Source organism: Bombus terrestris, chromosome 4 (assembly GCF_910591885.1).
Source record: "Bombus terrestris chromosome 4, iyBomTerr1.2, whole genome shotgun sequence".
NCBI classification, from domain to species: Eukaryota; Metazoa; Arthropoda; class Insecta; order Hymenoptera; family Apidae; genus Bombus; species Bombus terrestris.
This window is the reverse complement of record NC_063272.1, coordinates 1,869,538-1,896,438: the sequence shown is the minus strand read 5'-3', so window position 1 is coordinate 1,896,438 and position 26,901 is coordinate 1,869,538. Positions and strand designations below refer to the sequence as shown.

The 26,901-nt window shown below is 37.6% G+C and overlaps 1 protein-coding gene and 2 long non-coding RNA genes across 6 annotated transcripts in view; 1 reads left to right on the top strand and 2 right to left on the bottom strand.

The window, feature by feature from the left end:
- Positions 1-281: 281 nt before the first annotated feature.
- Positions 282-26,901, bottom strand: part of LOC125384873 (A disintegrin and metalloproteinase with thrombospondin motifs 3-like) — a 26,889-nt gene continuing 269 nt past the window's right edge. The window contains exons 1-7 of one of the 4 annotated variants that reach the window (XM_048404967.1): positions 26,312-26,329; positions 26,008-26,238; positions 25,229-25,353; positions 24,668-24,760; positions 23,799-24,034; positions 8,578-8,659; positions 1,548-2,010 (exon numbers count right to left, since the gene is read on the bottom strand). In XM_048404967.1, coding sequence (XP_048260924.1) covers positions 2,008-2,010; positions 8,578-8,659; positions 23,799-24,034; positions 24,668-24,745 — 399 coding nt within the window. In that variant the 5' untranslated portion in view covers positions 24,746-24,760; positions 25,229-25,353; positions 26,008-26,238; positions 26,312-26,329 and the 3' untranslated portion in view covers positions 1,548-2,007. Of the gene's footprint in view, positions 448-1,547; positions 2,011-8,577; positions 8,660-23,798; positions 24,035-24,667; positions 24,761-25,228; positions 25,354-26,007; positions 26,239-26,311; positions 26,555-26,901 lie in introns of those variants that run through there. The other 3 variants (XM_048404969.1, XM_048404968.1, XM_048404966.1) reach the window with 3 other exon arrangements.
- On the bottom strand, positions 9,251-10,637 carry LOC125384878. Its single transcript, XR_007223717.1, has 3 exons — positions 10,422-10,637; positions 9,399-10,286; positions 9,251-9,263 (listed from the first exon to the last, which is right to left on the bottom strand). It is a non-coding gene; the product is annotated as an uncharacterized LOC125384878 (long non-coding RNA).
- On the top strand, positions 10,895-12,284 carry LOC125384904. Its single transcript, XR_007223754.1, has 2 exons — positions 10,895-10,934; positions 11,730-12,284. It is a non-coding gene; the product is annotated as an uncharacterized LOC125384904 (long non-coding RNA).

The window sequence follows — 26,901 nt, the reverse complement described above, 5'->3', positions numbered from 1 at the left end:
CAATGATCCGCGATGCTGATTGGTTATGACCAATGTTGGGAAGGAAGATAGGAGGAGAAAGCCTCCTACTAACTTGGGTCCTAGGCGACATTGTTTATGGGGAGACTCGGATTTTCCGTTAGGGAGATCTCCGCCTTTTTCGTTAGGCCACTACCCGCTTTCTCCGCAATTCTTAAGAGCACGTAATAAACCCAAGGACCCTTCTAAAGAACCAGCTGAAAACACTTCTGGAATTAGAAAGTCTTTTCTGGCAGACAGATTGACTCAAACCATGTGTGCGAACAATGCAGTTAGGATTTCACTTTATGGTGGGTCCTTAAGCCTAAGGAAGGTTCGAAGGACGGCACGTAGACCGTTGGCTGTCACGCCGCGCGGGATGGACTGCGGATGTGTTGCGCGGCGTAACAGTCCTGATCCTTCTCCGCCACGATCACTCATTCGTCTCACCTGTCGACACAAACATCAAGATAGTTTCGATACGCGAGAACTGTCGTAGTGACGATCGAGCCTGGCGAAAGTCAAATTGACCAACTTCATCTTTGGACAATCTCATAATTTCGCAATTTCATCGTCCAAGTACACGATTGATTCTCACAAAACCTCTAGTTCCTTAGAGGTTAACGCCACGCTCATCTTTTCACTTTTATCGCATATTGTCTCGCCACTTGCGATACTTGTAATTACTTTTCTCTACTTTTCAATTTTGGAGTTGGTCAATGTGATTTCCGAATGGCTCGATTGACTATGCGAGTCTTGGATAAAGATGACAATTAAACTATTCAGATTAGTCATGTTGCTTCGTCAAACGATTTGAATTCAAGCAATTCGAAACCATTTTGTCAATGTGAACCTATTATTTTACCAATGTGAATCTGTAATTTTGCTTGAAATATCCTTCCAAGTTTTTATGATGATTCAGACTGGTCAAGTTACCTGAATCAAGCAACTATTTTCAAGTTACTTGAAACTATTTTGTTAACGTGTACAGTTGCTTGAATCAAGCAACTATTTTCAAGTAAGTTAAAATCATTTTGCCAATGTGAACCTGTAATTTTGTCTGAAATATTCTTCCAAGTTTTTATGATGATTCAGATTGGTCAAGTTACCTCAATCAAGCAACTATTTTCAAGTAACTTGAAACTATTTTATTAATGTGTGCAGTTGAGTGAAGCAAGTATTTTCAAATAACTCGAAGCTATTTTGTTAACGCGTACAGTTGCTTGAATCAAGCAACTATTTTCAAGTAACTCGAAACTATTTTGTCAGTGTGAAACTATATAGACACTAGTTAATTCCCATACACATGTATAATGTATAATGTATAATAAACAGAGCTATTTTTTCAGAGCAGAAGGTACGATCAATCTTTTTCTTTAAATATATTATGCTGAAAAGATATAGAATGGATTCGGAAATACAAATAATTCCCTTTATTTAGCACACAACTGTTATACATATATCTTATACTCTTAAGACCTCAAAAACCTACTCGCACGCACGCTTGTTGTCAACCGACTCTTCCAGATACTTCTAACGACTGGCTCTTGTCTTTTGTCTCAACCAAGACCCGGACGTCCTCTGACGCTTACACACACATTCACATGTACAGTGTAAATGTATCATATTCCCAACATATGCAAACGTTGGACAACGTTATGTTTTGTTAAGCTAACAGGATACACTAAAAGTACATTATCAAGAAAGGGGATGTGGCCCGTAAGCAAGTATGTTCTTCTCGATATGACCATCAGACAGTACCTGTGATGCGGTTATCCCGGAAGTACATTGCGGAGTCGGTAGAGAGCGTTTCCTGACCTCTTGCCAGGGAGACAATAGATGAGGATTTAAGGGTGTCAAATCGGGATCCATGCAACGCGGAGGCGACTCGTTCCTTCGCCCTTCCTCTTCCTCTTCGCCCGATGTGCTTTCCTCTATGACGGTTTGAAGCTCGCCATAGTTTGCCTTCACATTCACATTCGGGCTTCTCATCTTGATTTAGGCAAATTCTCACTTGAACATAAATAAAACGTTTCTTCGTTGAAACCGTATCATAGTGGAGAACGATCGAACAGTACAAAAGAATGAATAAAAATAAGTCACATTTTTATTAATTTTCTTTTGTATCTAAAAACAAATCTGATAGATTCAAAGATACAAGATCTTTGAAAATATCGTATGGAATTTAATACTAATTTAGTGTGCAATTAAAAAATTACTATACTATTTTATTTCTCCTATATACATGTTGGAGATAAAAGGACATCGGGGCCTTTCTTTTGGAATTTTTGGGAAGACCCCCAATACTTTAGTCTAGACTTTTTATTATAGCTGCACTTAAATAATAAAACTCAGAAGTAGTTGTTTGTGATTTAATCCGACTATGTTTACCCGAGATTTATGACAGTAGGCTTGGGCTCGAAGTGACACAACTGGTCGCTAAACGTAGCCACGGTCATGGCATGGACGTTTTTACCTAACAACGCTATGGAGTAATTGTATAGATCTCCTTAAAAATATAGTTGACCCGAGGGGTACAGAGACGAGTATATAAGTGCAGTTCCATTTGGACTGAGGGAGTTCTACTTATACTGTAGACAAGTAAGTTGAGTTCTGCTTATATCGTAGACAAGTAAGTTGAGTTACACTTGAATTGTGGACAAGTAAGCTCAGTACGACTTAGACTTTGGAAGAAGACGTATTTGTTATCCCTTTGACCGTGGATTCGTTATTGAACCTAAGATCATTGTCATTGTCATCTCGAGTATCTAATTGCCACGGTTACTTGTCAAACTCTGTACCATATCGGTACCAGTAAATATCATCCATATCGTATAACAACAATGGTTCATCCAAATGAAGATTCGTTACACGCCCCTAATCCCAATGAGAACTCGGGATATATGTATTTTTCTTTTCTTTTTGCTTAAAAGATTTCCTGTTTATTGTCACATTAGAATGTCAGATTCTTTTGGCACACGAAGGCTTCGTAAATATCAGAAAGAATATAGCGTGGAAAAATGTTGTTTTATTTTTAAAGTTCTACGCTTCGCTACTTTTTTCCTAGTACGTTCGCTTTAGCAATAACACTGACTTTTTCGCCCGTTAAAAACGGATTACGCAGACGCGCTCACGCAGCACGTGCCCAGAACGAATGTTGCGAGTCGATATTTTCTTTTGCGAATCGCTCTCGTTATTTCGTTGGAAATGTTACCGTGCGGATATCAGACAGCCATTGGAAGTTATTAGACGTTAAAATTTGGCGACAGCTTCGCGTATTCCACCAGTTTCTCGATATTCCCCTTCGAACCTACAAATTGCTTCCGTATCTCGCCAACAGCTAGTCCTCGTATCTTACGCAGACGTCGATTAGAAGTAGAATTTTCGATAAAATTTAAATTTCCCTTTTCAGTTCGTACTTCGATTTATGGACTCGTACATATGTTTTTCTCTTATATATTACGTGCATTTGCATATATATCTGTTTCTCTATCCCATGCGTCGTAGTTTTTGGATGAAACCAACAGCTTGTACACACGTGCAAGATTTTATTTTTCGTGATAAATCGAACAAGAATATATTCTTTCGTGCTTCTTAATTGAGTGACATTACACCAGGTGAATAATGTACTCGAATAAACGATTTTTCTTAATACTTATAAATTACGCGACGCGTTAACATTCAATTAATTCATAAAGGAAAGCATGATAATTATATGAATCAACTTTAAGAAAATAAGTGTAACTTTTAATATTAAATAACGAATAATAGAAAAGATGGAATAAATAAGTTAACAATAAAATAATAAACAATACGCGTTTGCTTATTTACAAAAATCAAAATATAAGCAGCTTAAGTAACTCAATATTTTATGGAACGTTCTTCAAAATCAATAACTACATTGTGTTCTTTCCATTCGAAAAAATTCTGTAACGTAATTTCCGCACTAAAGGACCTTCTATCGTAGCATTTTCGTCAGAGAATTTCAAATAATCTAGTTCTGCTTCGAAATCTTTTTATTACCTTTTTTTATTACGCCTTTGAATCCATCGAAAGATTTACATTAAAATTTTTACTTTGCCACTACTTTCTTTATGTCGCTGCATATCAATTATTTATTGAAGCTACTTCGTTCTAACGTGGCAATCATTCACCAGTTCAGCACAGGCTAGCGCACATTTTACGAGACGGATTTTCCATGCGTCGAAGTCGCAAATGTCGTTACACGTGTACCGGGGTGTATCGACAAATATCAAAGTCATACGAGTAGCATTGAATCGGTGGAAATATCGAATTTCGAAAGTTTGATTCGACGTGTCCAAGATATGAGATTCCAAAGAGAAAGTTAGCCCTCAGGTCGACGATATCGATTTAATATTACATGCGATTTATTTTTGTTCGCTGAATCAGTGAACTTTTACATTTCACGCGGTTCATCGGGCCGAATGATTTTTCTGCATACAAAGGGCTGGAAATTTGAAACATACTGTAGCCTAAACCGGTCGCCGGATTAAACTCGACGAAGCTTCGAATCGAGAAAAACGTGCAATCGTAATCTGGCTTTTACGAAAATGGACACAACGACGTTACCGGACAAATAACGAAATTCTTGTCCATCATTGAAATTCTATTGAAATTCTATTAAATCGCCAACTACGTTCTTATTGAAATTTTCATTTATTTCTTTTTAAACGCGCGATCGAATTTATCGCACGCGTACTCTTCTGATTATATTCTATCGTTGATATTATTACGACGAACATTGTACATAAAAATTTAGAAAGTTACTATGCACAATATTTGATTTTTCCTCAATTTTACTTTAACGAATTTCGAGTTTTAGTTTACGTTACTTAGAAAGTTCGAATTTTCTCCGTTTATGGCAATACGAAACTATTAGGTCGTCCGAAAAGTTTCTTTCGTTCTATAAGGAAATAATGGATGCACATTTTCCGTTTTATATTATTTTATCGAATTACCTATGATCCGTTTTGTTTTATCAAACTAAAGATCACAATGTTCGACAGATTAGGTTTTATGTTTGTATAAAGATGCGTCGTTGAAAAAGACGTCTCTTTGAAAGAAAGACACTTTCCGGACAACCCAATATACAGGGTGGTTGGTAACTGGTGGTACAAGCGGGGTGATTCTACGCGAAAAAAGAAATCGAAAATATAGAATAAAAATTGTTCGTTCGAGGTTTTATTTTCGAGCAATTGAAAGAAAAGATTATTGTAGCCTTTCATACTTTAAAACAAACGAATGCGTTAGAAAGTGTTCATAGAAATTTAATTAGAAGAGCAGAAGTATGTGTTGGACAGAATGGGCAACACTTTCAGCAATTTTTGTAATAATAAACTTTATGATTACTTCATGTTATTTCATTATGTATTCCTAATTTTCCGTTACGGCAAAAACAAACTTAAACTGCGATAATATCCATCGAGACAACGATGTACAGTGAGGTCCGTTATAACGAGACGTGATAAAGTGCACGCGTACCGAGCGAAAATTCAAAGTCGATTTTCTCGAAAACGAAGCCTCAAACGAAACATTTTTATTCTATATTTTCGACTTCTTTTTTCGCGTAGAATCACCCCCTTTCCGTTTGTACCACCAGTTACCAACCAACCTGTATAATATTACTGGAAACATTGTACTCGGACACAAGGTTTAATACGATGCTTTAAATAATAGAAGTTTCAGATGGAACGATAATATTGGTGTGGCAACTAAGTGATTGCGGATTTTGTCAGTGCCACCTAATGATAAAATCCGCAACCACTTAGTTGCCAACCCAATATAAAATATTAGGAGGAAAAAGTCCGAAATAGTAAAAGTTCGTGGTCGACTAAGTGCAGACCAGCATTTTCATGGCGATAAATTAAGTTGAAGCACAATATCATTAATTCTCGATGCTGCAGCGCTCGCCAAGTTTTATACCCCAATTTCGTCCTCGTTTCGACAAATGAAAATACTCCTGATGCTTTAAGAAAATTTCGAACTTTTAACGTTCGAAGAAAGAAACTTGCATATCAAGTAACGGTTCTCTCATATTTTCCTCAAACTCGAGAAAGTTTGTTAACGAAAGGAAGATACGACCGAGTGGAAACTGTGGACAGAATGAAAAATATCTAAACACCCAGAATAACAATCAATTACGAAATTACGAAGAAAAAGTCACACAAATATAAGTCGTGTAATAAATAAATTTCGTAAAACATCGATAAACATTGCTTTGTTTGCTGTTGGTTTGTTATCAACTAAACTGTACATGTAAATGATACTATATCGCGTTAATTTGAATCCAAATGTTCAAAGTTTGAAGAGAAATCGTAAGAAATTTCTACGTGCAACGTATTTTTCAGTTTTTACTTTTCCACCTTTTTATTTCCTTTTGCAATGCTTTGTTACGTTACGCGAGATTATAAAAGTTGAGAATCGCGCGGAATAAAACGAACAACAGTACATTTTACTTTCTCGTATAATCTCTATGAGAAAAACAAAATTGTAGCGTATATCGAAAAACAAATTTTCGTTCTGCGTAAAATCTCGAGAAATTCTTCCTTTCTTCGTCCGTGTCAGATGATAGACGAATGACGCATCAGATGACTCGTACGATTCCTTAGCATAGAAGAGTGAATTGAAATATTCACGAAGCGCGATGTACTGTTAACCAGTTAACCGTGGAATTTAGTTTTAGAAATCAACGTGAATAAAATGCAAATAAAAATAAACGACGACGAGTATATACGTCGAACACAAAGAAAATGTGTTACGTGTTCCTGTTATAAGTTTTACGACGACGTTAAACCAAAATGACGATGGCTTACATTTTTCTTCGAAAAAATGAATTATTTCCCACATAAAATGTTAAAATTGTAACAAAATAACAAAATTCGTAAACAAGAAAAATGTGAAAAGATAGAAGAAATTCAGTGGATCCTCCCAGTGTGGTATTTCTCGAAACAGAATATCGCACAAAGTGGCACTTGGCAAATCTAACACCAGCAACGTGAAGTGGATTCGATCAATGATATAACTGGTATAAAATTGGGGAAATGTTTTTTGATAGGAAGCGTAGGTTTTACGGTCGAACTCGTAGATGGTGGAGCAACTTTCGAAGCTCGTGTTCGTGGAATTGCATATTCGATAATTTATTCAACACACATTCGACCAAAAAACTGAATCGCATTATATTTTCTGTATTATATTTCGATCGTTATCGGGGAATACCGGACACACGCAGTAAAACATCCACTCAATTTGCGAGCAAACAAAATTGCGTAAATTCGGGCAACAATTCGGGCATAGCCGATATATCGGTGAAAATAATCAACTGAGTTTATAAAAAGGAATACGTTGTACAGGGAATAACCGATATAACAAAGGAACAAATCCAATTTTTCAGTTTTACTGACAAAGCGAACCACTAAATAACATTCTTAGCGCTTCTTACTAAAATTTGGAATTTTTATGGTAAATGGTAATGTTTTATATTATACGACAGATGAAACACACCGAGATTAACATTTTTCTCGACCTGTTTAATTCATGAAACGCGGTTAACTGTTTAAAAACGCTATCGACGATAGCTTTTCGAAAGATGTATAAATAAAAGGAGGAGATAGAGCGAAATGAAATAACAACGAGTCGTTCGATTTCTCGTTATGTCGTGTTGTTAAGAAGCAACAGAAATGAAATTTCAATTTTCCATTAGAATCGACGGAAGGATCAAACGACGATACAGTAAGAGAAATCGCATGATTCCACTCAAGTGGCACCGTTTTGTCAACGCAGGCTAACGCGTGACCTTTCGTCGTTTCGATCGACATGGTTCAACATGGGTCATACCGCCTGTGCTGTCAGATGTTCAGCCAAATGATGTTTGCATTTGTCGTAGATAAAACGCTTGGAAAACTCGTCGCGCGCTAGTGCGCTTCTCCGTTTTCGCATGAAATCTCCGACTTTTTTCTACTTTCCTAGTTTCCTATTTTTTCTTTTTATCCGTTCTATACGATTCGCCTCTGAAAGGTTATTCTTGCTGTACCGCTACTATTAGGTTGTCCGAAAAGTTTCTCTCGTTTTATGAGGAAATAATAGACGCACGTTCTTTCTTTTATATTATTTTGTCGAATTACGTACGATCCGTTTTGTTCTGTTGAGATAAACACCGCGATATTTCACAGACTTACTTTCACGTTTGTACGAAGGTGCACTGTTGTAAAAAATTCTTTTTGCGAAAGAAAGACACTTTTCGGGCAACTTAATACGTTGTGTTCGTTTTATAAAGAAATAATAGACGCGCGATGTCCTTTCTTTTATATTAGTTTATCGAATTATGCACGAACATAATAATAGAGATATAAGGAAATGGATCGCACCTAATTCGATAAAATGAAATAAAACAGAAATTGTTGCTCATCTATTATCATTTTATGAAACGAAAGAAACTTCTCGGACAACCTAGTACATCGAACGACTACCGTTGAATAAATTCTCTAAAAACGAAAATGTTTTTAATCGAATTAAACGATCGAGATGGCTGTAATACTTTTGTAGGATGTTACGAATACTTACCGACCGTTGAAAATTCGATGTGCTCAAATACTTATAAGCGATTTTTCTTTCTCGAGACGATTCCCTTTCGTTCGCGAACAACCTGAAAATGGAAAAAATATCGTTAACGGGTGTGTTCGTGATAATCGTAACAACGTCGTTAACCGATTTATCGATGAATCGTTACGTGTGCCTTACGTTCTTTGCGAGATTCCACGACAAATATCGTTACGAGCGACTTAATCGAGTAAACGACGTGTAAAACGGTTTAAAGTTATTCCCGATATCGCAACTATAAATAGGGAAATGATATAAAGAACAGTGTTTTAACCTTTTGAGTGCTGTGGGCGCATAGAGGTGTCTGGCGAAAGCTATCGGTGTGGACTAAGGACATATATATGCGTTTTCTGTAAGTGCTCGGCATGGACTAAGGACGCATGTATGGGTTTTTCAATTTTTCCGAACACCTATGCAGAAGTAATACTATTACGTTTGTGTGAAATAAATATAAATGCATTCCTTACGGCAGTAAACAAATGCCAATAGTACCTCGTTATTGTTGAAGTGGTCACCACTTGTAAGAAAACTCTACATCTGGTTTTTTTAGTTTTCCCAATCACTGAATTTTTCACACACAATTAAATTATTAACTCGTGTTATATTTATAAGGTTCAATAATGCGATAATTCAGGGATCGATTCTGAAGTCTGAAAATCGAGTTTTTTTTATTATGAAATGGTTTGATAAAATACAAAAATGAACAACAATTAATATGCGTCTATAACAATCAATAACGATGATTATCTAAACAGGAAATTATAAGTCTTTGGTGCAATGTTTACCTGAACGTCCTGAGCTACCGATCTTTCTCCTTCAGTCTTTAAATCTTAAATCTTCAGTCTTCACAATCTCAAACAACTATTCTATAACCTTGTCTGTCTCTGGAATGTAACTCTCTGTCCATCCGTCTGGGGAACAAGTGCTTCTTCAACTGCTCGTCCGTGCAATAAAGGAAGATCGGAAGATCTTGTATCTTTGAATCTATCAGATTTGTTTTTAGATACAAAAGAAAATTAATAAAAATGTGACTTATTTTTATTCATTCTTTTGTACTGTTCGATCGTTCTCCACTATGATACGGTTTCAACGAAGAAACGTTTTATTTATGTTCAAGTGAGAATTTGCCTAAATCAAGATGAGAAGCCCGAATGTGAATGTGAAGGCAAACTATGGCGAGCTTCAAACCGTCATAGAGGAAAGCACATCGGGCGAAGAGGAAGAGGAAGGGCGAAGGAACGAGTCGCCTCCGCGTTGCATGGATCCCGATTCGACACCCTTAAATCCTCATCTATTGTCTCCCTGGCGAGAGGTCAGGAAACGCTCTCTACCGACTCCGCAATGTACGTCCGGGATAACCGCATCACAGGTACTGTCTGATGGTCATATCGAGAAGAACATACTTGCTTACGGGCCACATCCCCTTTCTTGATAATGTACTTTTAATGTATCCTGTTAGATTAACAAAACATAACGTTGTCCAACGTTTGCATAATATATTTAAATATACTCCTATTAGGTCATTTGTTGTCTGTATATTTTATACTCTCTATCTTCTCCCCTTTCGCGTTCTCGGTCATGACGACGCGTAGGTTAACTCTCAGTGGCATGACGTGGCGAAAATCGATTTATATGGTTGAATAATGGGATAATTCAGGGATCGATTCTGAAGTCTGAAAATCGAGTTTTTTTTATTATGAAATGATTTGATAAAATACAAAAATGAACAACAATTAATATGCGTCTATAACAATCAATAACGATGATTATCTAAACGGGAAATTATAAGTCTTTGGTGCAATGTTTACCTGAACGTCCTGAGCTACCGATTTTTCTTCTCCAGTCTTTAAATCTTAAATCTTCAGTCTTTACAATCTTAAACAACTATTCTATAACCTTGTCTGTCTCTCTAATGTAACTCTCTGTCCGTCCGTCTGGGGAACACGTACTTCTTCAACTGCTCGTCCGTATCGATCTCTCCGTTAAACACAGCCTGTCGTGCCACCCGTAAAACAAAAAGAATCCCTATCCTACATGAACTCTAGGGATTTTACATATTTACTAAATTTAGTTTTCTAGTTTATTACCAAAATTCTAGTTAACTGTAAATTTCAATGTTTATAATAAATAATTAAAAATAACTAAAATATAACGCTCTTGAATCATTTAATCTCTTTCATTTTAATCATTTAAACTACTGTAACTTATTACGATTTGCGCTTTGAATAGTTAATCAACAGAGTTCAGTCTAACGAAAAAGTATTCCGTCCACAGCGATCGTCAGCGCTAGACACGCGCCGTCCGTACGGACGACATAGGCCGTGAGTATTCAGCACTCAAAGGGTTTATCGTCTGTGATAAAGCTTTTAGTTTCGAAAGCTCTGTTAAACTCGTTATGGTAAAATTAATAGACACTATAATCTTAACGAATTATCTTTTGTATTCGTAAGAGGCCCGACGATTTCTTTATTATGGGAAAATAATTTCAGCGATATTTTTCGCTTTTAACGCGTTTGCAGCGCGTACGCGTATATCCTTGCCTGTTGCGCGTTATACGTTTTAACGTATGTGCATAATTTTCTATCTACCAAATACGCGCAGATTTTAACGAAGCAGAGCGAAACGTTTGTAAAATTGAAATGTTAGAACGATGTTTCCGATAAAATTCTTTGTTCCCGGCAGGTTGAACTGCGAGACCGATGCGTTTAAAAGTGCAATTTTCGAGGAATTAAACGCACGAAATTCTGAATATTAGTTCCATCGTTATGCCTTTGTCATATTCGTTTCTATCTTTATCATTATTCGACAGGTTATTCGCAACTCGTGCAACGAAATAGAAGAATATCCATACGTTGATCCAAATTTCTTCCTTCAATCATATAATTGGCTTTCTTTTGCATAAAACGATATTATCGAAACGTTATCATAGATATAATCTGGTTCTGGAAAAAATCGAAGAACGTCGTGTGAAAATCGATTTTAATTTAAATTGTCTTAAATATCCTTTAACGAATACGTCGTATTCTTTTCTTCTATTACGTTTAAATTAACAGTTATCGTCCTTTATGTCAGCCATTTCCTTCGTTTACGTTCTTTTTCACTTTCTACCGTAATAGATCAGCCACGGATAGTCCATTTCGACGAATAGTTTCTCTCGATCGACGTGGAAACCGTCGAAAAGAAAGATTTAGGATATTGTAACCGTTCGCCGATAAGGAGCGCCATTTACGCCGAAGGAGATCCGTTCTCTTAGAACGTTCATAGAGCTCTGGGTCTTTTCGTTCTATAGTATTAATATAAATCTAGAAATTGTACAGCCCAACTTTAAGTCTATCGCAGCTTCGTTCGAACGACGCTACTTCGTCCTGTACAAATTTCGATTCCTCCGATGAAACGTGTATTCACAGCAAAGTACATTTTTCTGTAATCTTATTATGGCTTGCGAAAGTGTTCGCATAATCTTGATCGTTCCGAGGTGACGCGTATCACACGAACAATAGAAAACTCGGAAAATACCGAAAGGTCGGATGATACCGGCGTTCGTACGGTAAAATCGTAAAATTGATTTCGATAACTTAACATCGTACGTGCGTTTCAGTTTAGTTGACTATTTGATCGATTAAAAGTTCAATTAATCTATTTACTTTGTTCGCGCGGTGCCGGCGTTAAAATTTCGAAAAAAAAACGCGCAGTTAGGAGAAAGCTGGAAACACATCGTATAATACGAGACTCGGATAGCCGAAACTTCACTGAGCTGGCGGAAATTTTGCGTAGGATCGCGTATTATGCCAAACATTTTGAAATCCCGTTAACGCTGTAACGAGACACGACTATCGTGATTATGTTCGTTACATCAGTTGCGACTCTTCAATTTTTGTACTTTCGAGTCTGTCCCTATTTTAACGATAATAAAACATATTTGTAACGTTGGGAGAAGAGGTTTAATCATGAAAATTGAAACGAAAATGTGCGATCTTTTTTCATTTTCTTCAAAACGAAGGTATTCTCTAACGTTGTAAGAACGTAATTGGGTCGACCCACACATAACTCGAGCTGAAATGATCGAAAGGGCGTAGCAGGCTTTTTTTTGATTTATTACAAGCGTACAGTTTTGTCAGGTTCAGCCAAATATTAGGTTGCCCCAAAAGTGTCTTTCCTCTACGAATATGTCTTTTACGACAATGCATCTTTATACAAACACGACAGCTAATCTGTCAAATGTCGTGGTCTTTACCTTAATAGAACAAAATGGAACGTACGTAGTTCGATAAAATAAAGGAAACAAGAAACGTCGTGCGTCTATTATTTTCTTATAAAACGAAAGACTCTTTTGTTGTACAACCTGATATTTGAACTATCGATAATTTTCGAGAAAGGTGCTGTAACTTCCATATACATTTTCCGATCCATTTCAAATTTTTCCAATACAATTGTTGGGAATATGATACATTTACACTGTACATGTGAATGTGTGTGTAAGCATCAGAGGACGTCCGGGTCTTGGTTGAGACAAAAGACAAGAGCCAGTCGTTAGAAGTATCTGGAAGAGTCGGTTGACAACAAGCGTGCGTGCGAGTAGGTTTTTGAGGTCTTAAGAGTATAAGATATATGTATAACAGTTGTGTGCTAAATAAAGGGAATTATTTGTATTTCCGAATCCATTCTATATCTTTTCACCAACAACCTCAACTACCTTACCACATACGAACCCACACACTGGCCCACCGACACAAACAAAATACCCGATCTCCTTGATTTTCTCATAACTAAAAATATCTCGTCAAGACACGTCCAAATCAATTCCTCGGCTGATCTATCCTCTGACCATTCCCCCGTGATAGTAACAATCAGTTCAACTATCATCGAGAATACACCTAATGGCTCCATTCATAACCAACACACCAACTGGCAGCTCTTTAGAGAAATCTTCACACACACAACTTCAGCGTCAACTTCACTAAAAACCAATGAAGAAATCGAAGCAGCCACGGAATACCTAAACACGAGCATAATAAACGCTATCCGCTTCTCCACACCGGCAATAACGTCCATCAGCAAACACGAATAGTCCCCAGTACATATTTAAAAAAATAGCAGAAAAACGTAGACTAAGAAGAGTATGGCAGACCCATAGAACACCGGAGGACAAACGCAAACTAAACAACGCAACTAGAAAACTATCCAAAACCATAAAAAACTACAATAATGACTGTTTTCACAAATATCTCGCCAGCTTGTCCCCCACAGCCGACTCCAACTACTCACTATGGAAGGCCTCCAGGAAACTCGCGCCCCCCACAAATAATACCTCCAATCCGCCGCCTACAAGGCGGATGGGCGCGTAGCCCTATAGAAAAAGCCAACCTATTCGCCAAACACTTGTCTGAAGTATTCAAACCACATTCCTCCGTAGCTGCTGCAGACGTTACCGAATACCTGCACACTCCCTTCCAAATGTCCCCTCCTATTGAGCCCTTCACTTCTGCAGAGATTAAAGAAGCAATCAGTCGCCAAAACCCCAAGAAAGCAGCAGGTCACGACCTAATAGGAAATAAAGCAATCAAGGAACTTCCCATAAAAGGGATTGCACTCGTCGCATCAATCTTTAACGCTATCCTCCGCCTTCAACACTTTCCCAAGGCTTGGAAAATCTCACTAATCACCCTCATCCCTAAACCCGGTAAACCAATATATGAAACCACCTCTTATCGCCCAATCAGTCTCTTACCTACCCTGTCTAAACTATTCGAGAGGATGCTCACGAATCGTCTCCTCCCACTCCTAGAAGAATTGAAACCACTCCCTGACCACCAATTCGGCTTCCGAAAACAACACTCAACAGTAGAGCAAATCCACCGCATAACCCACATGATCAGTCAAACCCTTGAAAAGAAAAAATTCTGTTCAGCGGTATTCTTAGACATCCAACAGGCATTCGACAAAGTATGGCATGAAGGGCTACTCTACAAGATCGAAAAGATCCTACCCCATCCATACTACTCCATCTTAAAATCCTACCTAACCAACAGACAATTCATAGTTAAATGCCTAGGCGCCTCTTCCGCAACATTCCCAATAGAATCCGGCATACCCCAAGGTAATGTCCTCGGACCCCTACTGTTCTCCATCTACACTGCCGACTTACCTATATCAAACGAGGTAACAATAGCAACATTTGCCGACGACACAGCACTATTAACTACCCACGCAGACCCGGCAATTGCCTCATCCACTCTCCAGCGAAGTCTCGACACCATGGAAAAGTGGTTCCAAAAATGGGGCTTCAAAATAAACGAAAAAAATCCTCTCATGTAACCTTCACCCTCCGAAAATAAACCTGCCCCCAGGTCACCATTAACAACACAATAATCCCAAGCAAGGACTCCGTAAAATACCTGGGCATGACCCTGGACAGGAGGCTAACTTGGAAAAAACATATCTCAGAGAAATGAAAGCAATTAAAGGAAAAACTAAGAAAACTCTATTGGCTCACGGGCCGACGCTCCAAACTAAACATACAGAACAAAATAACCCTCTACAAGGCCGTAATAAAACCTGTCTGGACCTACGGAATCCAGCTATGGGGAACAGCAAGTAACTCCAACATTGAAATACTCCAACGCTTCCAATCGAAAACGCTAAGATGCCTATTAAATGCACCCTGGTATGTTACCAACGAAACAATCAACCGTGACCTCAAGATACCTACAGTCAAAGATGAAATACACAAGTCCAGAAGCAGATATAACACAAGAGTCAACAACCACCACAACCCACTAGTCACCCAACTACTGGACACGACGGACCAGATCCGCAGACTAAAAAGAAAATACCCTCTAGATTAAATCCTTAGTTTCTACTAGAACCAACAATATAAAACTATTATAATCCATGTCATTGTATCACGCCAAACTAAGTTACTGAAAATTCTCAACGAGAATTGATTGTAAATATTCTAATAAATAAAAAAAAAACATCTTCTCAATTGCGCTACCAAATACCTACGGACAAAATTGTTCTTATAAATTTATGAATATTATGTGTTTACGTATTTGAATGAAAAGTGTTTTTCTTCCCTTCACTTCAATGTAACGAGACGTGTCTATCATGATTACACCGGTAAAAATTGAGACTAATTTGGAAATATATATATGGAAGCTAGAAGATGCTTATTGCAGACGTACACATAGCAAAAAACTAATGTACAATGTAAAGAGTATTTTTAAACATATGATTGATTAGGGATAAAAATGCTCCTACTAAAAATATTGTGACTTATTTATACAATACATAATTAACTGTCCAAATACCGATGGTAATCAATAAGCATCTTATAATTCCTATTTACATTTGTTTCAAAAGTTTCTTTCGTTTCATAAGGAAATAATAGATGCACGACACTTTTTGTTTTATATTATTTTATCGATTTACGTATGATCTATTTTGTAGTAATAGAACAAAACGAAAGAAACTTTTGAGACAGCCTAATGCATCTTGAAATTCATGAAAAGCTTCAACAAAATATTCATGGAAAGTTTCTGCCGTTATATGTATAATAATTCGTTACAATGTTAGTGATAGCTTGGAAAGTGAACTATTTTTATTATACATCTTTTTACTTTCCATATTACGCTCATAGATACTCTAAAACGCCGCGATACTAACTCTTATCTATCATGTTTACGAATGCCTATAATTTGTGAAACCGCTTCTGATTTTACGGAAATTTTGCAGTTGCTTGATGAATGAAACAGATTTGTTAAGAGAATCACATGTTATAGATACCTGAACTGTGATTTATTTAATATATCTTTTCTGATTTGTTATCCTGCAACATTTCCATGTTTTACGAAGCTTTAAATTAAATTTCACAAGTTTATTTTCCTTAAGCCAAAGACGATGCTGGTGAAATATTTATTTCTGAAGTAAAAAGTAAAAATATAGCTTACATATTGCTTGTATTTAATCATGTATTACGATTAATCCTGTTGCGATACTCGTATATTTCAGTTAGGCTTTGGTTTTAGTAAACAAGAAAGATTTATAATATCTTAAGAGGATGTTTAGCATGAAATCATGCTAATAAGAAGTTTTTCGTGTTTTTCTTCAGGCTTAAAATATTTTTTAATGTTGTGAAAAGATTGGGTTGAAAATGAATAAAAGGGTGCAACAGGGTATTTAAACAAACTAATATCTCTTATATGAATAAGTCGAGTGATATGCTGTAAATTATTTTCACAAAAAGACACCCATTTTTATTATTGTTTTCTAAACAAAATTCAATATGATTTGTTATACCTGTAATAGGAAGTTTCTTTAACTAACATTTAGTTATCGATCCTATTTTTATTGAAGTTTAACAATACTGTTCAATGTTAATAATTATTAATTTATAAGTGAAGGGTAATTCCAACGAAGAAAGATATCATTTGCAAACAAATAGTTTCAGATAAAATCAGCATTGGTACTGTAAATTTAAGATATTATAAATCTAATATGTATTGTATCGCAAAGCGGGATTCATGATGAAAAATTAAATATAAAAGTCCATGAAATTTCGCAAATTTAAGCATCTCAGTTGATACAGCTTTAATAAATGTGAACAAAAGTTTAGTCTATCTCTATATTTAAATAACGCATGATATTCAATTCTACAGTATAATTAAACAAAGATTCGAAGCTGAAAATTTCGAAATATAATTGAACAATATATCGTACAATAAATGTTATATGATGTTCTGTAAAGGAGAATTGCATTTTTATGAAGAGGATCAAAGATAAAAGAGATTTTTGTTGAACGATACGACCGTTTCGAAATTCCATTTTGATCTTGTGTATGTATAGTGTATCTCGTACAAAAGATATTACAACAAGCGTCCAGTCATAATGTGAAACATTAATCAAAATTTCTAATCTCGAGTGTTTCAAGCCCCAGAACTCATCTTAATAAATATAAGAAGGACAGATTAAATTCAATTTGATTTTTCTAATTTTCTCGTTAATAATTAAATATGAGCATCAATCAATCAATAGTTCATAATGCACGGTATAATGCGTGTATAACATTCATCTGATTTCAATTAACTTACGTTTAAGCAAAATAATTATTCGAACTAGTTTATCATTCACATTATTACACATTTTAATTGTATATATATCTAGTACAACATAGAAAGGATGTTTTAGGATTATGAGTATTCATTTAATTTTTAAGAAGAACAATAAGATTCAATACATGTACACAATAGTTAAAAATATGAAATCCATTTCCTCGTAAATGAACATACAAAAGATAAATGTCAATAACTATAAATGCCTGTTTAATGTTTCTTTTTTGTTACGATTATATATGTAAAATTAGTTCTTGTAATGAATACTGCTTATAGGAATAAGGATTATTTTTCACTTGAAATAAGTTTGCTTTGATATTTTAAATGACTGAATAAAATGCGGACAAGATATTTTAACCATACACGTAAAGATTCAAGTACGTTCAAGTACGTTCAATAACTATAAGAATATATTTTTAAAAACGTAAGAAGTTGTACTTTAGATAGCAATGCGTTTAAAAGTTATTTTATGAATTCACTTTATTAATTACTGATTTAAAATCTCCAGCATTTTCAATAAAATGTCCAGAAATCCAGTAGAAGAAAAGTACAACAAAAGTAGAAAACAGTTAATTTTGTAATATAAATTTATAGTCTACCGAATTAATACTCATATTTCTAAAACAGGGTCTATACACTTTCAAAATTTCAATCAAATCATATGCATAGTATTTCTTTTATCTCATATTCTAATTTCATCACATTGAATTTTCTAAAGAAAGATGATCTATTTATTTTAGATAACGCAAATCCTTTATTTTAGATATGCAAAGTCAAATATATTTTTGTCAATAACGACACAAAAAATCTTAAATGTCTAAATGTCAGCTTTAAGAACAGTAGACTTGCCTGCCATCAAACTTAAATGTCCTTTCCAGTAGTAAAACTTAAAATGACATTAACAACGGCAGTAATATTTACGCCTACAGATGGAGGATAATAGACTTCGATTAAAATACAAGTAGCTCAATAAATATGTGTCTAAGTACGATGGTTAAAGAATAACGATTCGTCATTCTTTATTCCAGCGCTTAATGCTATCCTTCTTTCAACAAATACAATCCTAGAACAATGCCGCTGAAGAGAAATGTTATGCGTGAATTTATTTGCCTTTGCGGGACGAAGGTTTATTAAATTATTAAATGAAAATATTAAATGAAAATGAATATGTATAATTGTGTGTATAAAAATTGATATATGTATGTATGTATAAAATATATATATGTATGTATATATATATATATGTCGGGTTGGCGTTACGATTAGAGTTAGGGTTAAGGGCGTAAACGAATCCCTATTGACACTAGACGTGATCACTATGCAATAGAGGAGATATTTACTAGTGCAAACATGACCATGTTGGAATTGGACAAGTAATCGCGATAAATTGATACTCGAGAAGCTAATGACAATGATCCTAGGCTCAATAACGAATCCACGGTCAACGGGATGACGAACTCTACTCTTCTTTAGCTTCTAAGTTGTATTCAATGTTAATGCGTGGGGCAATCACTACGTATCCGAGAGTTACTTGAATCGTCGTCGAGATCGTACCGGAGAGTAACTCTCCGTCTCGATGATGCCGTCGAGGAAAACTATAATGGGTGGGTCTAAGGACATGAGATCCTCGGATTCGTCAAAGAAAGCTTTCGTTCCAAAGGTGAGGGAAATTAGCGCTGTTGCTAATTGGTCGATCTCCATATCGGCATTTTGAAAGAGATGCTGCTGGCCGCCCTTGAGGGGAGGTTGTTGACGGGGGCATCGTTCGTGGAAGATAGGCTTCTCCTATCGTCCCGTAGTTGCAACAAGGACTGTTTGTCTAAATGAAGAACTTTGCTTGACTAAATCTTAAGATTTATTGCGGGTCCTTAAGTTAGCTAAACATACTGCGGAGGTATATTGACATCTGGAGATCATCTTACCCGAAGGATAGGATCTGCGTGTGGCGAGCCACGGAACAGAAACCTTTGAAATATTTACTGCCACGTGTCGCTACGGCTATTTCTTTAAAGGAGAGGTGTAGAGTTACTCTGTGCCTTTGTTAGATAAAACGTTCATCCCTTGACCGCGGCTACGTTCGGCGACTGGTTGTCGCCTCGAGCCCAAGCTCACTATCATAAACCTCGAACAATCGGAGCGACATTTGTTTAATCTAAATTACGACATTACGGTATTCCCGAGAATCCAAGGAGAGGTTCCGGTGCTTTTCCATCTCCGACATATATATATGTCGGGTTGGCGTTAAGATTAGAGTTAGATTTAAGGGCGTGAAACGAATCCCTATTGGCGCTAGACGTGATCGTCATGCAATAGAGATATTTACTAGTGCAAATATGACTATGATGGAATTGGACAAATAATCGCGATAATTAGATACTCGAGAAGCAAATGACAATGATCCTAGGCTCAATAACGAATCCGCGGTCAACGGGATGACGAACTTTACCCTTCGTTAGCGTCTAAGTTATACTGTATGTTAGAGCAAGGGGCAATTATTACGTATACGAAAGACAGGTCGATTGCCGATGAGACCGCACTAGAGAGAGTGGCTCTCCGTCGCGGTGACGCTGTCGCTGAAGAAATCTATAATGGGTGTGCCTAAGGGCACGATCATGAGAGTGCCAAGAGATCACCGGATTCGCGGAGAAAAGTCTTCGTTCGAAGGGTGAGGGAAATTGACGTTGTTGTTAATTGGTCAATTTCCATGTTGGTGGTTAGAGAAAGATATTAGCTGTCCTTGGGAAAAGTTGCTAGCGGGAAGCGTCGTTCGTGGAAGGATAGATTTCTCTTATTTTCCCGTAGTTGGGGCACAGGCTATTTGTCTATTTGAAAGACTTTGTATAATTGAAACTTAATATTCGTAGCCGGTCCTCGCCCAGCTAAACATATACTGTGAAGATGCGTTGGCATCTGGCAATCATCTTACCCGAAGGACAAAGTCTGCGTGTGGCGAGCCACGGGGCAGAAACCATTGAAACGTTTACCGTCGTGCCCTGTCCCAAGTATTTCTTTTAAGAAGAGCTATAGAATTACTTCATGTCTTTGTTAGACAAAACGTCCATCCCTTTGACCGCGGCTACGTTCGGCGACTGATTGTCGCCTCGAGCCCGAGCTCACTATCATAAATCTCAAATAAATACAGTCGGATCGAATGACAACAGTTTCTTAATACGGCTATCAGTTATCATACGGCTACGGTTTCAAAGAATTAATAAAATCTGCTGAGATTCAAACGTATGCTCTCCCTTTTATTCTATGAGAATTAAACATTTAGAAGATTTTATGAAAATGCACTAAACAATCAGAAGCATCTGTTTCTCCTTTTCTTTTTTTTTTTTTTTTTAAATATGTTGATTGCCACGCGATTTTTATACTTATTTTGACTTGGATAGATAGATTCAAGCGTACCATACCAAGACATTTCATTTTTGCAAAATATTCTAGTCTATTTGCGTACGTGCTCATAATCTTGGCTGATAACCGCCATTCGCTATATACATCGTTGGTATCGACGTCAAAGGATTAACACAGACAAATACACAATCCATACAATCCGATTTGATTGATTTTAGATCTTGCATCAAACAGATCTCTACATAAACAGATAATTTCTGATTCTAAACATTTGTATTACGTTCATCTAATTATTAGGATATTAGATATATTATAAAGGAAGATATTATGTATTAAATAATCTGCCTCTTCTTCCGCTTTGAGATCCTCTACAAACGCCTTTTATAGTCGTTCAACTTTTCAGCTCACAGAAAAGAACATTACGCGTATTCCTAGCATTCGCCCAAAGACTCGAACGTGTGCTTCGATAAAGCTCGCTTAACTTTCATCGACACATCGATAACTTTGCGTTCCAAGATGTTATTACGCCCTAGAATCCCTAACATAATTTTAGAACCAGAATTTCTGTACAAAACAATTCCATCGCTTTGTCACGCTTAACGGCTCAATCATCGAAACATGTATCATAACGCACGAATTATGATAAAAAAGAAACTGTCTTTCGAATAAAAGAAATCCGTTTGCCAGGTGAGCTTATGGACAGGATTGGGAGTCCGCAGGCTCTACGAAGGAGTGATCCGGTCACGAGTCCTTTACGGAGTACCTGTATGGGCCGAAGATCTGGCGGCGAGCCGGCGTAACCTGACTCTGGTGAGAAGGCTCCACAGGACGATCGCCATCCGGGCAGCGAGGGGATACAGGACGGTGTCCTACGCGACAGCGACCGTGCTGGCCGCGTCCCCCCCATTCGAGCTACAGGCCCTTGCCCTTCGTCGGGTGTACGAACATCGGAGGGCCGCGACCTTGGACCGACGGGCCACGCCGACGGCACCAACCGTGGACGTTCGGGAGGAAGCAAGACTAGAAGCATGGGAGCGGTGGCACTCGCAGCTGTTGGAAGAGGATGCAATACGCCCTAATCGGGCCGTCCGCGCCATCCTGCCCAACTGGGACAAGTGGAGAGACAAAGGCGGGGTCCCGCTAACATTCAGAACGACTCAGGTGCTCACCGGCCACGGGGTGTTCGGCGAGTACCTGCTCAAGATCCGGCGAGAGGTGACGTCCATCTACCACCACTGTGGGGAGGAAGAGGACACGGCGCGGCACACGCTGGAGGCTTGCCCGGCGTGGGAGGTACCGCGACGTGTCTTACGACTCGAGATTGGCGAGAGTTTGGCCCCCGATACGCTCATCGAAGCTATGCTCAGGGGGCCCCAGGAGTACACAGCCGTCCGCACCTTTTGCGAGCAAGTCATGCTCGTGAAGGAGCGAGCGGAGAGAGAAAGAGAGAAAGCCCAGCATACCAGCAGAGCGCGACATCAAGGAGTCAACGCGCGTCACGGAGCGGCGGTGCCCCCGCCGTAAACGCGCCCAAGGAATCACCGAGGAAGTAACAAGACCAAAGGAAAGGGGCGCTAGGGGGCGTGGTCCCCCCTGGCGGCCCCGATCTTCTGTCTAACAAGGAAGTCTCCCGCCCAGCAGGGAGATAGACGACGAGGAGCGCTTGGTAGTATTCGCAAGAGATCCTGAGCCCGCTTAACGGCTCAATCATCGAAACATGTATCATAACGCACGAATTATGATAAAAAAGAAACTGTCTTTCGAATAAAAGCAATCCGTTTGCCAGGTGCGCTTAAGGATGTACAGGACGTCGACGGAGCAAGTGTACGAAATACAGCCGCTGGAGGGTAACAGTTCCGCTCAACGTTACACTCAACAGCCGAAACAACGATTCTCTGGAATGCCTACTCCGTCGGTTTCGCCGACGTCTTCTCTCCGAAAGCGCGTCTCGGAACTGCCAAGAGCCGCGAGTGCATCCGTTTCCGGTGCTGCGGGCATTGTCTGCTCTAATACGGATCTGATATCGATCCTAAGCTCGTTAGCGTCTTCCGCGACGGACATCAACCGATGCGGCGAGGAAGCGCCGAGTTCGCGGGACGATAGCAAATCAAACTGGCCCGGAAAAACGACCGAACAGAAAGGAAGTCGATCGAAGAGCTTCCGTTCCAACAGCTTCGACGTGTCGACATTGCACGGAGCTAAAAGTAAGCTTAGCGGATCCTCGAAAGCCGCTATTTCGACCTTTATGGCACCGTCGAATTGGTTCACGAAGAGACACCAACCGATGTCGAAGAAGCCGGAAGATTTGGTAACGGCCAGTTTAAGTCTCAAGTTGGATAAATCGAAGGTAGTGAAGGCGGTGAAGTCGTATGGGACAAACACAAAGTCGTATGGGACAACACTAGTGGAACCAAAGTGGACGCTCAGCTAAGTTGTGTTTCTCGTTACGATATCGTTTCTTGTTTAAGAGCCATCGTAGGTGAAAGGAGGAATGCAAGAACGCACATAATACGCAAAAATCTATGGCAGATTCAAAGTACAGTACTCGTTGTGATATTCGGTAAAGATAATAAGTTCTCCTATGGAGATTTCATTTTTCAAATTATTCTCGTAAAAGTACGTATTTGCAAAAATAAATAGCACACGGTCTCTGCGTAAATACCCAGGCCAGTTATAAATATTTCAGTTTGCCAACGATATCCCAACATGTAGGACACTCACATGTGTGCTACTTCGTGAGCGATGATAAAGGCGCTGGTCAAGCCTTCGTCTCGATTTAACGCGCACGATCTCGCGGGATAGCATACTCCGGACACAGGTGCGTAACCGGAAGGACCTCCTATATCTAATCGCGTCAACCATACAGCAACATCGTGATTTACGTCCTTCGAGGACAGCATCTTTCTGTTCCATTTGTTCACGTTCTCGAGAGATCGTCTGGCATCGCCACGGCGGACCTACGACAACGTTTAATATTTTCTTAATAAAAGCTAGCAAATATTACGAATATATTATATTTATTATTACATCATGCATTATATACTATATATAAATATTCGTCAATGATAATAAATATATGTGCAAGTAATCGTGTTGTTGATTGTAATCAAATGTAACTTGTAACGCTATTAGTATTTTAATCTTCCTGAAAAATGTTGAAATGTTGATTCAACAGCAGAGAAGAATAGCAGAAAAAGAAAAGTAAAAGGAATCGCAAGTGTCGTATATCAATGATATTATCATAGGTCTATAACATTAAATTAAGATTCTTAAGAGATGAAAAAGGTTTAATAGTCGATTATACAGATATTTCGGATACACGATAAATGCGAGGTTTGTCAATGATCCGTGAAAATTGTTTGTTTGGAAATTTGTTTCCAAGGGATCGTTCACGGTTGTCCAATTTAACAAAATGGAACTCGTTGCATTTTATCGATCTAAAACGTCATGCGCAGATATTTTGACCTATATAATTTATATACCATACACTGTACAGATAAGTAGAAAATAAAATAATTGACACTCGCATATGCGTATCTCAGATAGTTACTACTATAGTTAAATGATTTAATTTAATGGAAATCGCTTACCATAACGTCTCGTTTTTCCGCGTATAAAATCATTCGTACGATCACTAGAATCATGTTGGATTCGAGCGACGGGTCCATGTAAATTGCACTGACCTAGGATTAAAATACGTACGAAAATGTAACAGGCGTTAAAACAGTATTACAGCCTTACAAATAAATTATTATTCAAAACTCTCGTAAATACATCGTATCTTATATAATTTTCCTAAAAAATTAATTTTATTCGTTATATTTATCTTAGGAAATGTACGTTATTAATCTCAACAGCATTGGAAAACCAATTACCGAATGGCTGAAATTAATCGATTACAAAATTCCATTACGGATAAATTATTCGCTGAACTTTTTAAAAGATACGTGTAAGCTTTGAACAGTGTAAACAGAAAATACAGAGCTTCCATCCGAGTATACGATCGAGATGTTTGAAAGCAAGTAGCGTACCTTGAAAATACAGAGATACGCATAACTCTGCCCTATGTTTCCCGGTTGCTTGCGTACATGTGTAGGAGGAGGTATTCTATATCTAAGTATAATAACAGAATTTCGTTTGGTATTACTTACGATGTTTAAAAGAGCCAAGGTATATTGCTGTACTCGAATTCCATGAAAATCTACCACGGAGTAATCAGCAGCTATTCCAAGCTCTAACCATCGTGGCGGCGAATCCTTAGCAGTTGGTGTTTTCTCTAGAAATGACTTATCTTAGAAATCGACTTATCTTCCACGAAATTAGAAAGTCTACTCGACTCGACTTGATAGATTAAACGCATGATTATTAAAAGCATAAATTAATATCTACGAGCAAGTATTCGTGGAATAATTATTATGATATAAATAATTATTTCAAAAGTATAATTTCAAAAATATCAATTCGGTATCACCGTGAATTTCATCCTGCAAATTTCTTTAAAATTCTTGACAAATTTTGGTAAACGTATTCCTCCAGCAAATTTGTCTATTTTTCTAATTTTTTACATTAAATTAGGCAAGATAGATAAAGATTCGTGCAATGGACAATATACATATGTGTAATAGACAGGGAATAATAAAATAAATTAAAAACAGCGAAATATAGATGAACGTGTAGAAGATCAAGCGAGAGTGGAACGCAATAGGGAGAATAATTGTAAACCGAGTTCCTTTTAAGGCTGAAGATAAGCTATTCTTATATTACATGCTGTTATTATTACTTTTGTACACGATAGATTGGAATATCAGTACAATTTCTTTCTTTCAGTAATATTCGATGATTCGTTAATTTATTAACCGCTATATTGTATGTGGTACGTAGAAAAGCAACGATTGTACAAGAATGGCATTTGGAAAAATATTTGACTTACTTGATAATCTGTTCCTTTGCCATTTAGTAGTAGAAGTATCCAATCTCCTCGAGAAGTATCCAATTTCCTCGGGATTTGTTATTTTATATAGGTTGGGGTTGATAATCAATCTCGGATCCACTCGGATTGGTTATCACACCTTTTATTTTCTCTCTTATACAAAACACCAAATCACACAGCAAACGTCTAAACTCTCCCAATGCGTCTTAACAATTAAGGCGTGGTCGACTCCTATGACAAAAGAGCGTTGTTAGGAGTCGTACCAACGTAACCCTACTTACCTTTTAGTAACTAGCGGTCATACCAACTGAGCATTTCTCAACAGGATTTACGTCGATCGATAATTCTTCCACTATTGTATCGTTGTATTCTGTGGAGACATCGTCTTTTTCTTCGTACAGAATCAATTTCTCATCTTCTGGGTATTCCACGTCGAAGACGTCACCGAAAAGATTATAAAATCCCTGAACATCGTGGCTTAAGGAATCGCGTTTGCTTCGTTTCGACTTTCTCTTACTTTCTTCAACTTCAAATTTATTCGATTTCCCTATAACCGAATTATCAACGTTTTACCACGTTTGCCTGTCTTATCTTCGCTATTCTCGTTACGGATAAAATGAAAAAATAGTTGCAAAATTTCTGAAATTGTAAATACGACCAGACTGGAACGTATCAATGACATATACGGTATCACAAAATTGTGACAAGTCAATATTCCAGTTGTTAGTTTGTTGAATTTACGCCACCGCTGATTAAACGTATCACGCTTTAATAGAAAATTCAATTTCCCAGCGGGGAAAATGGAATTTTGCGCTAATTATGCAATTTTACGACGGACATTTCAACCGTCCAACCGTCTAACGAAAGATGAAAAGCCATCGCGATAACGATCCT